This window comes from Mesoplodon densirostris, chromosome 10, assembly GCF_025265405.1.
Source record: "Mesoplodon densirostris isolate mMesDen1 chromosome 10, mMesDen1 primary haplotype, whole genome shotgun sequence".
Lineage (NCBI taxonomy): Eukaryota > Metazoa > Chordata > Mammalia > Artiodactyla > Ziphiidae > Mesoplodon > Mesoplodon densirostris.
Genome location: NC_082670.1, coordinates 69,539,169 through 69,556,820, shown reverse-complemented (window position 1 = coordinate 69,556,820; position 17,652 = coordinate 69,539,169). Strand labels below are relative to the sequence as shown.

Below are 17,652 nucleotides of genomic sequence, written 5' to 3'. Positions count from 1 at the left end.
GCTGATAAATATCCCTTTGTATACCTATACCGCATCTTCTTTTATCCATTCATCTGTCGATGGACATTTTGGTTGCTTCCATGTCTTGGCTATCGTATATCATGCTGCAAGCAATGGTGGTGTGCATGTGCCTTTTCACATGATGGTTTTCTCCGGATATAGGTAGGCCCAGGCGTGGAATGCCGGATCAGTTGGTAGCTCTGTTTTTGGTTTTTTTCTTCAGGAACCTCCATACTGTTGTGCATAGCGCTTGTTAGCAATTTACATTCCCACCAACAGTGGAGGTGGGTTCCGTTTTCTCCACGGCCTCTCCCGCATTTGTTTGTAGACTTTTTGGTGATGGCCATTCTGACTGGTGCGAGGTGATCCCTCGTTGTACGTTTGAATTGCGTTTCTCTAAGAATTAACAATGTTGTGCATCGTTCCATGTGGTTTTGTTTTAAACGGTGTGAGTACAGTTTCCCTGTTGAAATTGACTGCTTGAAGGTCTGCCCTGTCTTGAATTCTTTTGATTACCTCCCCAAGGATCTCTCTTGGGGTCAGGCGTCATTTACAGCCCTGCAGGCTTTGTGAATATTAAGTGCCCATAAGCAGCGGGGTTAAAGTTGTTGTTATGGGAAACTACCACAAGGCAGCAGCATTTCCTCCTGCCTAACTCTGGTTACTAAGGTACAGGGGCCTTAGGGCTAGTTCTGTTCCTGGGTTGTGAATTAGAGTGGAATGTGCCAGAAGAAACACCCAAGAACTTGTGTTCCTTTTCTCATTCCCCCTTACCCTCCCACCCCCTCCCCAGACAAATCCCAACCTCTGTCAAATCGCTATGCTGAGGGTGCTGTCATATATAGGTGGGGTGCCTCTAAGGAAAGAGGCTGCACGTGGGAACCCCACCACCAGGAGACGTGCAGACGGGGTGACATTTCAAAGTTCTTCCAGCCCAGGGGGTCCACCATTCTTTGGGTGCACTAGGCTTTGTTGAGGTATAGGAGGGCCCACCAGGATCCAGAGACTGTGGTTCATCCAGAGGGGACCTGTCACTACAAGTCCAAGGGGGGCTGCTTTGCTACCAGCCCCAGGACAGTCCAGGCTTGCGACTCAAGTCTGCTCAAGCTTTAGGGATGTGACACCAGCCCCAGTCACCGAGCTCTGATTGGAATAGAATAGGCATTTCTTTCTTTTTTTAAAAAAATAATTTTTATTTTCTGTTGACATATAGTTGATTTACAATTATGTCATGTTGTTGTAGGTCTATGGCAACGTGATCCAGTTGTATATATTCATGTATCTGTTATTTTTCGGATTCTCTTTTTATGTAGGTTATTACTGAGTGTTGAGTAGAGTGCCCTCTGGTGTACAGTAGGTCATCTTTGCTTATCTGTTTTATATGTATTAGTGTGTATATGTTAATCCTAACCTCCTTATTTAATCCTGTCACTGCGCTTTTTCCGTTTGGTAACCATAAGTTTATTTTCTCCCTGTGTGATTTTGCTTCTGTTTTATAAATTAGTTCATTTGCATCAATTTTTCACTTCTACCTATAAGTGATATCATATTTTTCTTTTTCTGACTGATTTTACTTTGTATGGTCACCTCTACGTTTGTCTATGTTCCTACCAATGGCATTATTTCATTCTTTTTATGGCTGAGCAATAGGATTAAATTCTATGGTTCACCATGTTAATATGTGTTAGTATAGGGTGGTCTAACTCACGTGTGGCTATATTATGGGTATGAAGCGGCACTCATTTTCTGGGAAAGGGGATATTTCGGTTTTGTCTTAGACAATGTTCATGTTCTGTGGTCAACATTATGATGGAATTGTGTAGTTTTGTCTTTATCCATCACAATGAGGCTGATGTTGTTTTGTGAAACTGTTCACACTCGACAGGAAAACATGGAGACCTAGCTTTGAGTGTCAGGGCAGCCCCTCGATGCCCCTGCCTGCTTTCCTCTTTCTCACATAGCAGTAATTGTGAAACATCCACTCTTGGCTGGAGGATCTAAGTGATTTTGACACATAGAGACAGGAGCCTCCATTTCCAGCCTAGAAGCAGAGCTTCAGATAAGTGACTACATTCCACATCTATCTTTTTTAAAAAAATAAATTTATTTATTTATATTTTATTTTTGGCTGCGTTGGGTCTTCGTTGCCATGCATGGCCTTCTCATTGCAGTGGTTTCTCTTGTTGCGGAGCACGGGCTCTAGGCACACAGGCTTCAGTAGTTGTGGCTCGCAGGCCCTAGAGCGCAGGCTCAGTAGTTGTGGTGCACAGGCTTAGTTGCTCCGAGGCATGTGGGACCTTCCTGGACCAGGGCTCGAACCCGTGTTCCCTGCATTGGAAGGCGGATTCTCAACCACTGCGCCACCAGGGAAGCCCCACATCTATCTTAATTTTCTCATTTCCATGGAAACCCTGGGCTACTTTGCAGTACAGGCCACATTTTGACTTTTTCTTCAAACAGCTGTGCTCTGATGTGAACCCAGATCCTCATACAACTTTCTCCTGTGCTTGTTGATAGGCCCGTGGGCTCCACTTGTTTGCTATCTCCCTCACTGTAGTGATCAAATAAACTTGACTTCTTCGAATTACACGTTTATCCCTGGGGATGTGAGGTTGATTGGGCTAGAAGAAAACTATACATGGTATAGTAGATATAAATGGTATGGAAAAAAAAATAAAAGCGGGGGAAAGGATAAGAAGTGCTGGGGAAGGGGCTGTTGCGATTTAAATAGGATGCTTACGAAACACCTCGGTAATAAAGTGACACCTGAGCAAAGATCTGAAAGAAGTGGGGGATTTTTTGAACGGCTGAGTATCTAGGAAAAGAGCTGCAGAGGAAGGGGAAACAGTGCAAAAGCCCCAAGGAAGAGCTTGCAGAGCGTGTTTCAACCACACTTGGTCAGTGACCCTACGTTGACAACCTCTTTAATTCCGAAACCTACCCGCACTCCATCGTTACTCCCTTGTCCTGCTTTTTCATTTTTCCATAGAACTTTTCAATATATCATTCCGTGTTCATTATGTTTGATTTCTGCTTTGCGCGAGGGAGGGCATCTTCGCCAGTCTGGGTCGCCGATGCAGCTCGAACTTCTAGCAGTGTGGGGCACGCCGCAGGAGCTCGACAGGCCGTACTGTCCGGAGGCCCCGGGCCGGGGAGAGAGAGCGGTCAAGGTAAGGAGGAAGAGACCGGTCTCCTGGGGCCTCGGTGGGGGGAAGCCCCTGCTGGGGACCCGCAGGTAAGGAGCGGACCTCCCAGCGCCCCGGTCCCCCGGCCGGATACGCATCTCCGCGCGTGCGCCGGGTGCGGCCCGGGTCAAGGCGCCCGCCCGATTGGCTGCGGCCGGCGCCTAGAAGCGGCGTTGCGCGTGCGCGCTCCTTCCGCGCGGTCTTGTGGCGTGCGTTTTGCTCTTCACCCTCCGCTGTCTCCGCGGCAGCCCCATCTTCCCGTCTAGTGTGCTCGTTCCCGTTGCTCGGAATGTTCCCGGAACTCAATAACCTTCTCAATACCACCCCTGACCAGGCGGAGCAGGTAAGAGATTGCACGGTCGGGAAGGGGGCGCGTCCTGGGAGCGTGGCGGAAGACCGTACGGGAAGCGCACGCGGTCCCGTGAGAAATAACGCGACGTCCGGGGATCCCGGGGCGCCTGGGAGTTGTAGTCCAAAGAGGGCCCGCCCGGGGCTGGCCTGGACATTTGGGCTTGTGGGAGGTGGGCATCTGGCGCCTTCTCAAAGGCCGTGCGTGCCCTTGAAAGTCCATAGGAAGCATGTCCGACGTTTGGATTGGCTTAAGTTCACAGACGTGTACCGGGCGAGCCCTTTGCGTGTTCAGTGTGGTGGGAGTTCCGGCGCCCCAAAAGGCTGCCTGAGAGGAGAGGAGAGTTCGATTCTCCACCCATCACGTGGGACCAGCTTCTTAACCACCCTGAGCCTCCCTCTGGCTCGGGAGCGCTCGGCAGGTCGCAGTGAATGCTGCTGCTCCTCTTCCTCTTCGTGTTCTCGAATAAGTGCTCTTTGAAGCTGCTCTCAGCCAACGTTGGATTGTAGGAGTCCACCTTTGGCACCACAGGCTCGCTACTCTTGTTTTCTTCTCCCTCCTTCTCACACTCTAGGGCATTTCGAAAATTTACACGCTTTCGCCCAAGGGTTACCTCTCCTAGGAATATACCTGACTTATTTCATAGCTGTTGTCTTTCTGATGAAATGGTAAGCTCTTCCAGAAAGACAAGACAGAAAGGGTGTAAAGCCTTTTTATGACTCCCTAATAATGCCTGGCAAATAGTATTCAGTGGATACTTGTGCATCTTTATTGCCCAGCAGTTCTTCTCTGCCCAAGCCTCCAGATGGCGCTGGTTACCTTGCCAGTTACTACTAGCACCTCCAAAGTCCAAGCCCAGGGCCACAGGGAATGGAGGATAGAAGTGGGCGCCAGGAAATGACAGATGGCGCTAGGGTTAACCCTCAAGTTCTGCTAGTGTGATCTTTCATATTTTATAAGTGAAAAAAATCACAACAGCACAGAGACGACCTTCCCTGTCACTGAGAAGGAACTAGGGGTGGCTGGAGCAGGGCAGCCAGACCCTGCAGAGACCATTGTTAGAGGTCTTTCCAGGGCTCTCCATGATCAGAGCTCTGCCTGAAGCAGTTTCCAGGGCCTTTGGGAGGAGGACTTTGATACTGGAAGTCTCTGTCAACAACTACTTCTTCACTCTCCCCTACCTAGGGGACAGAATTGGAAGCAGGATTAGAAATAGGGAGGAAGCTGGATCAGATGACTTTTTAGAAGACCCCTTAAAATCTTGGCAGTCAGTGATTTTTGTTGGATTCCATGATAAAAGCTTCCTTTGTTCAGGATTTAATTCTCTCCAAGACTGGTGTGGAAGAGAAGGGATTCTATTCTTTATTGCCTTGGGAATTATGAGGTTGAGATATGCTTGCCCATAATGAGTGACTTAATACCAATCATTTTAATTATTGGTTTTTCCATAATTTTGACTTATTTTCTTCTTTTTGTGGTTAAATACACACACACACACACACACACACACACACACACACACACACACGCACGCAGAGTCTCCAGGTGTAGAAATTTAGGGGTGGATACAACCGACTAGATTTTGACACTCAGCTGACCTCTTTCCTGGGACTCTAATTCATCTTTTTGTGTTCTTCTTAACTTTTAGGGGAAACTGACTCTACTCTGTGATGCCAAGACAGATGGCAGTTTCCTTGTGCACCACTTTCTCTCCTTCTATCTCAAAGGTATGGACTGTAGAAAAAGAAAACCCAGGCAAAAAAAAAAAAAAGCCTGATTCAGGAAGCAATAGGAATCATATTAACTAGCCAGGGCTTTGGTGTTCGGGCAGCCAGATGGCTGTTTATCAGGTAACTGATTACTGGACCATCTGATTCCGTCTCCTAGTCTGCCAGAGAGTGGCATGTGCTCCCTGTATCCAGTCCCGCCTTCCACTTCTCCACGTCCTGCATAGGCACTGCCTCCCTGAGGTCCTTGTGTGGCCTTCTCATTTAGTTGCTCCTTGGTCCTTGTCTATTTTGAAGTCTCTAGGCACTTGACCCATTAACACTTTGCCCTGGCAGTAGATGCTTCCTAAAGAACACAGGGAAGAAAACAGCATGGCCATTGCAATTCACACACAGAAATTGATTAGAAGAAGAAAACGGCCAAATGAAAAAAAGACTTATTGATTCTCCTTGTGTCCCCACTGAGCCAGGCCAGGAAACAGGGTAGACCTTTGGCACTCTTAATTGTAATAATTTACAGCTTTGAAAGTTATTTTCCTTTCCAGATGATGTTATTGTCAGCTTATAAAGACCAAGAGAATCTACAGATAAATTATTAGAATTAATTATGTTCATAAGGTAGCTAGAGCTTCTTTGTGCTCCCCTTGTCTCCTCTTGGGTATAAGACTAGTTTAAAAAATCCATTGTACTTCTGTACACCAGCAAGCAATTAGAAAAATATAATTTTTTAAAAACCACAATTTATTTTCAGTGGAGCAAATTAAGATTCCTAGTAATACCTCTCACAGAGGAAGTACATCTTAGAATCAATGAAATAAGGTATAATTATTAAATACGAAAGAAAGTACATCTTAGAATCAAATTGGGTATGTCAGGTTGCAAGGCTTCGGTTCTCTAGATCTGCCTCATTGCTTTTGTTTCCAGTTGTATGAAGTATACGAGACTGATTGTAAGTAGAGACTTTATTAAAAATCAGTTTATTTTATTTTATTTTCCAGCTAATTGTAAAGTCTGCTTTGTGGCACTCATCCAGTCCTTCAGTCACTACAATATCGTGGGACAGAAGCTGGTAAATATTTTAGAACTCCATGATGGGATCCCTGAGTGAGTGTGTGTGCCAGGCATGTGTGAGTGTACTGTCAGGTTGGGCTTCCCTGTTTGGGTTGTGGAGAATTTAGCAAGGGAGGGACTAATGAAATCATGGAATCCTGAACCCCTTCTCTGAAGGGCTAAGGCAGAATCTCTATGTGTTTTGTTAATTTATAAAGTTTGTAGAACCAGATCTGGTGTGTGTTTTTAAAAAATATTTATTTGCACTGGGTCTTAGTTTCGGCAGGTGGGCTCCTTAGTTGCGGCTTGTGAACTCTTAGTTGCGGCAAGCATGTGGGATCTAGTTCCCTGACCAGGGATCAAACCCGGGCCCCCTGCATTGGGAGCACAGAGTTTTATCCATTGCCCCACGAGGCAAGTCCCAGATCTGTTGTTAATTAATCAAACCCTTCTCTGTTGAGTCTGGACCAGTTAAGTTTTTCTCCTTCTCGGTGTGAGCTTTAATCTTGTTCCTAGTGAGTGAGAGATCATAGCTTGGTCTGCTGCCAACTTGAGTGCCTCCCACTGTGTCTCCCTAAGTCTAGGGCTTAGGACCCAAATGTGGGGAGAGGCAGGCGCTTTTGTCATGTGCCCCTTACCTCATCTTGGTTTGCCCCTCATCTCATTAGATGCAGCCAAGCAAGAATAAGATGGCCCAGAGGCCGGTGAACCTCCTGGCCTGGCTTGGCCCATTGCTTGTGACCTGTGACCTGGTGAATTTACTGGGTTGTTATTGTAGTGTTTTCTTTCTTTTTTTTTTTTTTTGCGGTACGCGGGCCTCTCACTGTTGTGGCCTCTCCCGTCGCGGGGCACAGGCTCCGACGCACAGGCTCAGTGGCCATGGCTCACAGGCCCAGCCGCTCCGCGGCATGTGGGATCTTCCCAGACCGGGGCACGAACATCCATGTCCCCTGCATCGACAGGCAGACTCTCAACCACTGTGCCACCAGGGAAGCCCTGTAGTGTGTTTTTTTAAAGTCCTGCTAGGATTTTCTTTTTTTTAATATTTTGGCTGCGTTGGGTTTCTGTTGCTGTGCGCGGGCTTTCTCTAGTTGTGGCAAGCAAGTGCTACTCTTCGTTGCAGTGCACGGGCTTCTCATTGCGGTGGCTTCTTTTTGTTGCTGAGCATGGGCTCTAGGTGCGCGGGTTTCAGTAGTTGTGGCACGCAGGCTCAGTAGTTGTGGCGCACGGGCTTAGTTGCTCTGTGGCACGTGGGATCTTCCCGGATCAGGGCTCGAACCTGTGTCCCCTGCATTGGCAGGCAGATTCTTAACCACTGCGCCACCAGGGAAGTCCCTTGTAGTGTGTTTTTGCTGTTTGTTTTGATTAGGTCAGCCTCAGAGAGGGAGAGAACCAGGCCACCCATCAGCAGTGATCTTTGAAGTGCCAGTCATACTATTGGGCCACATCACTGCCTCTTCTCTGATGGGGAGAAAACAATGAGAGAGTGAGAGAAGGGTAAGCTCTTTCTCATTCTTTGCAGGGAAGGGAGAAGTTCCTGTGTTAGAGGTCAGATCACGAGCTCAGGGAGCACTGTCATGTCACGAACATGTATTGCACAGGTCTGTGAGGCATGTCTGTGGCCCTAACATCTGTTTTTATAGATGAGAAAGTTGTGTATTCTCATATCCAGTTTGGCTGCTTTTTCTTTTACCTTGGAATCATCAACACGGCAGGAATGACGTGCACAGCACTGGGTGTGCAAAGTGTTAGAGCGTGAGCTTCCATCCTCTTGGTGTATTATTGTTCTTACATCAGGAGAATGGTAATGAGTGAGAGCAAAGTTGATGATCAGGAATCCTTCTCTCTGCCAGGGTGGCTACTGTTGTTAATGGTGTTACATATAGTGAACTCTGGTGTATGAATGAGTGATTGAGGCCTGGTCTAGGGGCATGAGGAGTCTAAGGAGTTCCATGTCACCTGTCTCTGCACAGACAGAATGGTGGGTTGCACATTTAGATGGTGTCACCATCTCTGGGTGTTCGTTGAAATGCACATTCTTGGGCCCTGCCCCCAAGGCTTCTGGTTCTGGAGATCTGGAGTGGGGCTCAGGGATCTGCATTTTAATCAGGTATCTCAAGAGATTCTTAATTGCATGTTTCATGAAGACCTATATTTAAGGAGTGCTGGTCTAGAGCAGGGGTTGACCAACCACAGCCTGCACCCCCTGTTTTTTGTAGATAAAGTTTTATTAGAACACAGCCAGCCCCATTTGTTCATGAATGGTCTATGGCTGCTCTTGCTCTACGGTAGCAGAGTTGAGTAGTTGCAGCAGAGAATGTCATCCTGCCACCGTCTTTACTGTTATTATTTACTTACTGTATTTTTTGAATATTTGAATTTTCTTTATTTTTTTATACAGCAGGTTCTTATTAGTTATCTATTTTATACATATTAGTGTATACATGTTAATCCCAATCTCCCAATTCATCCCACCACCACCCCCCCACTTACTGTTTTTAAAATTTTATAACTACATGCCTTTAAAAAAGAAACTTTATATTACTATTATAAATTAAAAACCAGTACTGGGTAATCATAAAAATAAATATATAAGCAAAAGAAAGTAAATTTAAAAAAATGTGACAGGTAAATGTAAATGCACATCTGAAAGCAGAACGGAAATTGTGTGTTGGGAACACCCAGGGGAGGCAAGACATGGGCTCCTCCAGAGGGGGGACAGGCACACGTCTGCAGGGTTCAGAACGTGTCTGGAGCCCTCTCGTGAGCTGCAGTCTAGCCTCTCTGATGGGTCCCCCGCAAGGCGCAGGAACTCACTCGCCTCTCCTTTGGGTGTAGGGTGTCAGCCTGACCACAGCACGGGAATGCGGGCAGCTCGTGTTCCTCGAGGGTCTCAAGTCTGCGGTGGACGTCTTCTTTCGGCCTCAGGAGGAGCCACACCCCCTGCAGTTCCTCAGGTCAGTCAGCCCACGACCCAGCCCAGAGCACACCTGGCAGGTAGGCCCAACCCAGGGTTGCTGTGTGATTCCTTCTCCTCAGTGTATGGGAGGACAGAGCTGGCTTCAGGAGTCAGATACCTCCCTGGTGTCACAGCATTATCGGAAGGTCCTTGGCTCTGACTGTGGGCCAGAGAGTGTGTGGCTGTCCCTGAAGCGATAGAAAGCATTATTTGCTGGACATGTGGCAGAACAGTGTGCTTTGCTGGTTTTTCCAACCCTGGCTCACAGCCTTAGCACACACTTCTGTTCTGTTCTTGGCTTGATCCGGGGTCAGCAAACTATGGGCCATGGGCCAGCTACCTGTCTTGGTAAATAAAGTTTTGTTGGAATAGCCACACTTGTTTGTGGCTTGTCCACAATACTTGTTTGTATTGTCCCTGGCTGTCTGGCACTACAGCAGCAGAGGTGAGAGTTGAGACAGGGACCGTACGACCCACAAGCCTGAAATATTTACTGTTGGCCCTTTAAGAAGAAGTTTGTTGCCTGCAGGTTGGTGTTCCTGCTTCTTGTCTTTCCTGAGCATCAGTCACAGATGTAGCAGATGCCGCACCTGGCTGCTGTGCTTCCTCCACCCCAGGGAGTCTGTACGGGACCTCTCCCCGCTCTGCCCTCCCTCAGACTCAGCCTTACATAGTGGCCGGGCTCAGTGTGGAGTCAGAAGGCCAGGTGTCCTGACCCTGTGTGTGTGTGGCCTGGGGCACAGTCCTTCGCATCTCTGAACCTGGGTGTCTTTGTCTGAATGCGTGGGCCTGGTTTACACCTGAGCCCAGGTTATAGGGCACTGTTGTCCCTGCTGTCAGTGGGGCTCAGCCCTGGAGTGGGGCAGTGGGGCTAGTGCCTGGGCCCCGGGCCCCGACCTATTGCTGGGAGACAACTGCTGTAGTCACTGGGGAGATGGAGGTAGCAGGGCCACCTGTGTGTCAGAAGCAGGTCGGACCTGGTATGCACACGAGCACACCGGTAGCTCTGAGACTGCTGCCCTCACCCCCAGGACACCTGAAATGTTGCTTAACTTTCATACCCAATTGTGACCTCCTGGGAAGGCCTCTCCTGCCCAGTCCCAGTGAGTCTTTCAGATGCCTTAAGCTCTTGGATTGAGAGGCTGTATGAGCCTCGGGGGCTGTTTATTTCTGTGTCTGCCAGTTTTTAGCACAGTGCTTTGTACCTAGTAGGCATCAGGGAATATTTGAACTGAAGTAAATGTACTCACGTGTGCATGCGTGCCTTTTCTTCCCAGCCAGATCGTGAGCCCCTTGGTGCCAAGGACTGGAATCCAGTTCCTTCCCTCCCCCTAACCCTTTCCTGTGGTGCTGCACAGTCTCATAAACACTTGTAGAGCACGTGAGCTCTCTGGTAACTTTTGCCCTGTGTCCCAGGGAGGCCAACTCTGGGAACCTGCAGCCGCTGTATGAGTTTGTGCAGGAGGCCCTGAAGCCCATGGACAGTGGAGAGGCTGCCTGGAGGTGCCCGGTGCTGCTGGTGGACGACCTCAGTGTGCTGCTAAGCCTGGGCGTGGGGGCAGTGGCGGTGCTGGACTTCGTCCACTACTGCAGAGCCACCGTGTGCCGGGAATGGAAGGTAATCATGGGCCTGCTCCCTGTGCTCCTGCCTGTGACCCGTACGGGCCGACAGGCCCAGGCCTCACTTGCGTGCAGTGATCTTTTCTGTTTAATTGCTTGGGGCTTTGGCTTTACCCTGGCAGGCCCAGGGACCTTTCAGTCAACGCACCTTGCTCTCCACTACCTGCCACTGATGAAAAATAAGGCCCTGAAAACTAAAAGGGTGCCCGACACTGTCTTTAACGGGGCTGGTCATTGCGGTACTGCGGCTGTCCCCGCTCTGCCACGCGCTGTCATATTGTTCTGAGTGTGTTTTGAAGGTTGGCTGAGATAATGGGTGTAAAACTGCTTTAAAAATTGTGAGGTGAGGGCTTCCCTGGTGGCGCAGTGGTTGAGAGTCTGCCTGCCGATGCAGGGGACACGGGTTCGTGCCCCGGTCCAGGAAGATCCCACATGCCGCGGAGTGGCAGGGCCCGTGAGCCATGGCCGCTGAGCCTGCGTGTCCGGAGTCTGTGCTCTGCAAGGGGAGAGGCCACAACAGTGAGAGGCCCGCGTACGGCAAAAAAAAAAAAAAAAAATTGTGAGGTGAAAAAAAAAAAAAATTGTGAGGTGAAGGGACCTCCCTGGCGGTCCAGTGGTTAAAACTCTGTGCTTCCACTGCAGGGGCACGGGTTCGATCCCTGGTCAGGGAACTAAGATCCCGCATGCCGCAAGGTGCAGCCAAAAAAAACCCCCCCGAAAACCAATATGAAAATTGTGAGGTGCAATACAGGGATAGGGTGTAGCCTTCATTGTCAAGTGGTGAGGCAAAAATAGAAATTCTGCCATACTAGAGATTTTAACAAAATAGAAACAGCTGTGGTGCCCATCTCCCAGGAACCAGACAGCAAGAGTTAAGTGAGGGGAAGCTTGTAGCACGGCAGCTCAGCGTGTGGTCCACGGGGCCAGGCTGGGTGCAGAGCAGTGGGGAGGGGGTAAATGGGTTGGCCAGGGGTGTGTGGGTCCAGCAGTGCATGTTGCTCACCTCCTGCGTGTAAGGTCCTGCCTGGAAGCTGGGGTCAGGGGACCTTCTGAGGCCATCCTGGCTACAGTCACAGGGCCAGGTGCCAGGGTGATGGGGAGAGAAGGGAAGGAGGAGGAAATGTATGGGGCTTGGAGGACACAGTTCACTGGGGCTTGTGGAGGGAGTGAAGCAATCAGTCAGCTGCTGCAGCTCAGCCTGCTCTGTGGCCCACTACCAACCTCTTTTTGTAAAAATACTTCTTTCAGTTGAAAAAGTAGAACTTGGGAATAGTTCAGTAAAGAAAAAAAGAAGATATAAACAGTATAAAGGCTATTTTAGCCAAAAGTAACTGTCTCTTTTCCTCCGTTGTATATCCTTCCAGAGAGTCTATGCAGTCATGAACACGTTTGTATGTACACTTGTTTCCCCGCATTGTTCTTCACATTATTGGTAACCTACCATTCACACAGTTTGGTACTTCTTTTCTTTTACTAACACACAGTATGTTTTGGTGTCCATTGCCCCAAAACAGAACACACAGATCTGCTTTATTCTTTTTAACAATTGGACACTATTCCTTGCTTGTGGATGAATTGAGCTGGAAGTACAGGTTGGATGTGCTGGTGAAACTATCCAGCAGATGATTGCAGTTATGGTCCTGGAGCCCAGGCACGGGTGCTTCCCACACAGCGGATGCTACAGCTGGGAGGCTGATCTGTGAGAGGGGTGCAGGGCAGTGGAGGCTCTGAGAGCCCAGCACACCCTGGTCCTGGCCTCCCTTCCCATCAGTCTCCATCATGGTCTCTGTTGCAGGGAAATGTAGTGGCCCTTGTGCACGACAGTGGAGATGCTGAGGACGAGGAGAATGACATCCTGCTGAATGGCCTTGGTCACCAGAGCCACCTGATACTGCGGGCTGAAGGCCTGGCCACCGGCTTCTGCAAGGATGTGCATGGGCAGGTGCGCAGGGACTGGGGCTCACTGGGAGCTGCTCGCCTCCCGAGTCTAGGCTGCCCATGGGATAGTGTCTGGCTGTGGGGTGGTCTGGTTGGGGCGTGCCCTCAGGTGGAAGGGAAGCAGAAGTTGTGTGAATGCAGGTCAGAGTCTGCCCCAGGTGGTGCTTGGCCCCGTGCACCAAGGCAGGTTTTCCATGGTGGTCCATTTGCAGCCAAAAGGGAGCTCCTGAAGAGAAGATGGCTGTCTACAGGGGAAGGCAATAAACAGCGGAATTCCTCTGCAGGCCAACAGCAGGCTTTGTGTATTCAGGCCAACACCGTTCCTTTTAAAATAGAGACTTGGGATTTCCCTGGTGGCGCAGTGGTTAAGAATCTGCCTGCCACCAGGGGACATGGGTTCGAGCCCTGGTCCGGGAAGATCCCACATGCCGCGGAGCAACTAAGCCCGTGTGCCACAACTACTGAGCCTGTGCTCTGTAGAGCCCGTGAGCCACAACTACTGAGCCCACGTGCCAGAACTACTGAAGCCTGCGCACCTAGAGCCTGTGCTCCGCAACAAGAGAAGCCACCGCAATGAGAAGCCCGTGCACAGCAACTAGAGTAGCCCTGCTTGCTGCAACTAGAGAAATCCTGCGTGCAGCAAGGAAGACCCAATGCAGCCAAAAAAATTTTTTTTAAATAAAATAGAGACTTGGGGAGGCCATTCCCCTGGCTGGCGTTGCCGCCCCCACTGCTGCCTCTGCCTGGGATGTTTGGAGTACTTAGGTGGAAGCTGAGTCCTGCCCTGGGAGGGAGGTCAGGTTCTCCCCACGCCCAGGGGCTGCCGTGGTTCTCTGCCTTCTGAAACTTCTCTTTTGGGATCACCCCAAAGCCTTTACCATCTCTTCCAGGTTAACTTCATGTTGACCACTTTTGACCCTTTAAGGGTGGGTGGGCGTTTTGGCCCAGAGTCGTTCAGAGTCGGGTGTGGAAAACAAAGCACAGGCCCAGAGATGCTGTGCTGATGGTGCGCCCCTGGCATAGCCTGAGGAGAAGCTTCTGCTGGCAGCTTATGGCTCTGAAGCCAGTCAGCCCCCCATAGCTTTCTAGTCACTAGAGACAAATGTCCAGTCTTCCTGAGCCTCGGAATTGAATGTACACATTCTGTTGTGTTGATTTTCAAAATTCATCTAGCCAAAAAGTACAAAACCATGCACACAGAAAAGACCAAAGGGAGATACACAAAAATACTTTAATGGTTCTTCTCTGGATGGGTTTTTTCTACCTTTTACTTTTCTTTGTCTCTCATGTTTTCTGTAATGAGCAAATATTACTATTGTAATGGAGGGGAAACATTTATTTTTAGGTGGCTGGTAATAAGCTTTGTTTTGGAAGTCGGTCCCATTACTGCATGGTGCATGACCTCAATTGAAGGTCACCGATGAGGCAGGAAGGGTTCACAATGGAGCAGGTATTTGGGGGTGCCTTTCCTCTTTCACTCTTCTCTTTTGTCACTTAGCTGAGGATCCTGTGGAGGAGACCATCAGAGCCCGCAGCCCAGCGAGATCGGAGCCTCACTTACCAGTACAAGATACAGGACAAGAATGTGTCCTTTTTTGCCAAAGGAATGTCTCCTGCTGTTCTGTAACCTGATTTAGGGGCAGCTGAAGCTACCTTGGACTATTTTTAGTTGTGAAAGATAAAGCAACTGAGCAGAAATGGATCTTTACACCTTTGTTGTGGACTGGCAGTTCCACTGTGACCCAGGGATGGTGGAATGGTGCTGTGATGGTTTGCCTTTGTTCCCCTGGGCCCTGTTTAGAAAACACATGAGGAAGCTGCAACCCTGCCTCAGCTGAGATGCTGCATGTTGAACTGGGTGAAATGGGTCCTCTGGAGCCTTCCTCGTAAACACGCTTTAGCCCCAACTGCCCATTTTTGGTTGTGGTGCCTTTCAGAGCCAGAATGGGTGTGGATGTACTTGCCAGGAGGCAGTCCTGGATGGCACGTGTCCAAAGTGACAACCAGGATATTCGTGGCCAGCACAAAGTGAGTTCCCACCTCATGGCTTCCTGTGGATTGTCTCATTTAATTTTCACCTTCATCCTGAAAAAGTATTTTCTTCTTCAGTCCAGTCAGGAAATAGCCTTCGGGAGGTTTGGAAGCATGCTCAAAGCTGTAGAGCCTGCTGCCAGTAACGGAGGCCTGACTGAAGTCCACACTTGCTGACTGACCCTCATGGAAACCAGAGGCAGGCTCCTGCCCAGTTCACGAGTTGGCTCTTCTTATTTCTGTTGTAGCTGAGCACCTGGCCCATATGCTGAGGAGACCAAGCCATCGCGGGCCCGGCACCCTGGCCTTGGCCACATGAGGCCCCATGTAGGGCACAGGTGTGCATGGCCTTGGTGAGGGGGAGAAGGAATGTTCTTGCTGCCAGGTAGGCTAGGACCTTGGGGAGGAGCCAGTGTCTCCCTCACCTGTGAAGACTGAAGGCAGTGAGCTCTTCCCCAGCATCCTGTAGATGCCACTTGCCACACTCAGCCCTTCAGTCAAGGTCACCTCTGAGTATTCTCTTAGAATGGGTACATTTTATTGTATGTACATTATACCACAAAGAATCTGATTTTAAAAATAAATAAAATGGAAAAATAACACTGCAGGGACTAAGGAAGTTTCATATCCATTGTTTAATTTTAACTTTTTTTAAACATTTTTTAGTCTTTGCAAAAGGGAACAATTTATCACCCCACTCCTCAAGTCATACTGACTGTAGTGTTAGTTTTCCCATTGAAACAGTAGCTGCTTTTCTTCTCAAAATACTGCAGACTTGATAGAATATTTTAAAATTATGAGTGTAACTTAAAAGAAAGTAGTCATGAAAGAATCCAATGATTCTTTTATTAATATGTCAGTATTTATACAGCTTCCTATGAGCTGCAGTTCTGAATGGGTAAGGCACCACAAAACATTTTTTGCATGATATGCTATTATATTTCTTCACTTGATTTATAAATGTTTTCATTAAATTTTTAATGTTTAATGGCTACTTGGCATTTTTTGGTGTCATTATATTCTAATTTGCTTAGGTATTCTCTGGGCATGTCGGGTTCTGATTTTTGTAATTATAAATTATGCTGTTATGAATTTTACATCTATACCTGTTTGGGGATGGGGGTAAGTATTTGTTTCCTTAGAACATTCATTCATTCAACAAATACTGAGCACCTTCTGAGGGTATGACAGTGACAAAATAGGTCCCTGCCCTTGAAGATCTGATGTTCTAGTAGAGGAGACAGAGACAGTCAACAGAATTGAGAATTAAGAGACATAGAGTTATTAAAGTAAGACAAAGCTTATCAAATATTCTTTAGTCCCCATTCTATATTTTTTACAACTGGCCATCTTTTTTTTCCAGGTTTTCTTTGTGTGTGTGTGCGGTACGCAGGCCTCTCACTGTTGTGGCCTCTCCCGTTGCGGAGCACAGGCTCTGGATGCGCAGGCCCAGCGGCCATGGCTCACAGGCCCAGCCGCTCCACGGCATGTGGGATCTTCCTGGACCGGGGCACAAACCGGTGTCCCCTGCATTGGCAGGCGGACTCTCAACCGCTGCGCCACCAGGGAAACCCTAAGAGACATAGAGTTAGACCATGATAAGTGCTCTAAATAAAACAGGGAGGAGGCCTACAACGGGTGAGGAATGATGACATTTTAGAGCCTACTCCCTGAAGTGGAATTTCTGAATGAAAGCATGGACTGACCCTCACATGTCATCAAGTTCTTCAGGATGATGGCGCCAGTTAACAGTGATCTATAGGTTTCTTCCACCAACGTTGGGTTAATGACTAGGATATAATTTTCTCTGTTTTCCCGTATGTATAGAGTCCATTCCTCACCCTTAATTATTTATCAATTAAAATCTGGTGTCAACCTTATTTTTTATTTGTAATATTCTGTTTTATTTTAATTTTTTTTCTTTTTTTTAAAATTACTTTTTGGCCATGTTGGGTCTTCGTTGCTGCACGGAGGCTTTCTCTAGTTGAGACGAGCAGGGGCTACTCTTCGCTGCGGTATGTGAGCTTCTCATTGCGGTGGCTTCTCTTTGTTACGGAGCATGGTCTCTAGGCACGTGGGCTTCAGTAGTTGCGGCGTGTGGGCTCAGTAGTTGTGACTCTCGGGCTCTAGAGCGCAGGCTCAGTAGTTATGGCGCACGGGCTTAGTTGCTCTGTGGCATGTGGGATCTTCCCGGACCAGGGCTTGAACCTGTGTCCCCTGCATTGGCAGGCGGATTCTTAACCACTGTGCCACCAGGGAAGTTCTTTGTGATATTTTGGAAAGTAAGATTTTATCATTGTCTTTGTTCGTGTATATTTTTCTACATTCTGGTTTTTAAAAACTAACCTTCAGAAACATTTTTAAAATATTCAGATATATTCAGATATATTCATTAATTCAAGAAATATTTGTAGAACACCTATTTTATATAAGGGGTTATTAAGATAAAGACATCTGCTGCACTCTAATGGGCATAGAAAATAGGAACTTCATGTGATGCAGTGGAGAAGGTGATGAGGGCCATAAAAATAATTCAAGTTGGAGGTCCAGTGGTTAAGACTCAGTGCTTCCACTGCATGGGGCGCAGATTTGATCCCTGGTCAGAGAACTAAGATTCCACATGGTATGGCAAACAAACAAACAAACAAAATTTCGGGGAGGTGCTGGTGGTGAGATGAATTGGGAGATTGGGATTGACATATATACACCTATATGTATAAAATAGATAACAAATAAGAACCTGCTGTATAAAAAAAAATAAAATTCAAAAAATTTTTCAAGTAATGGGGGGCT

At 48.1% G+C, this 17,652-nt stretch overlaps 1 protein-coding gene across 1 annotated transcript; it reads left to right on the top strand.

The window, feature by feature from the left end:
• The first annotated feature begins 3,004 nt into the window (after positions 1–3,004).
• On the top strand, positions 3,005–15,853 carry ELP6 (elongator acetyltransferase complex subunit 6). The gene is given in 8 exon segments (XM_060109591.1): positions 3,005–3,242; positions 3,245–3,528; positions 5,183–5,261; positions 6,260–6,330; positions 9,150–9,268; positions 10,687–10,888; positions 12,686–12,832; positions 14,327–15,853. Coding segments are annotated over 8 exon segments (1,254 nt in total). The 5' UTR covers positions 3,005–3,019; the 3' UTR covers positions 14,456–15,853.
• The last annotated feature ends 1,799 nt before the right edge of the window (positions 15,854–17,652 follow it).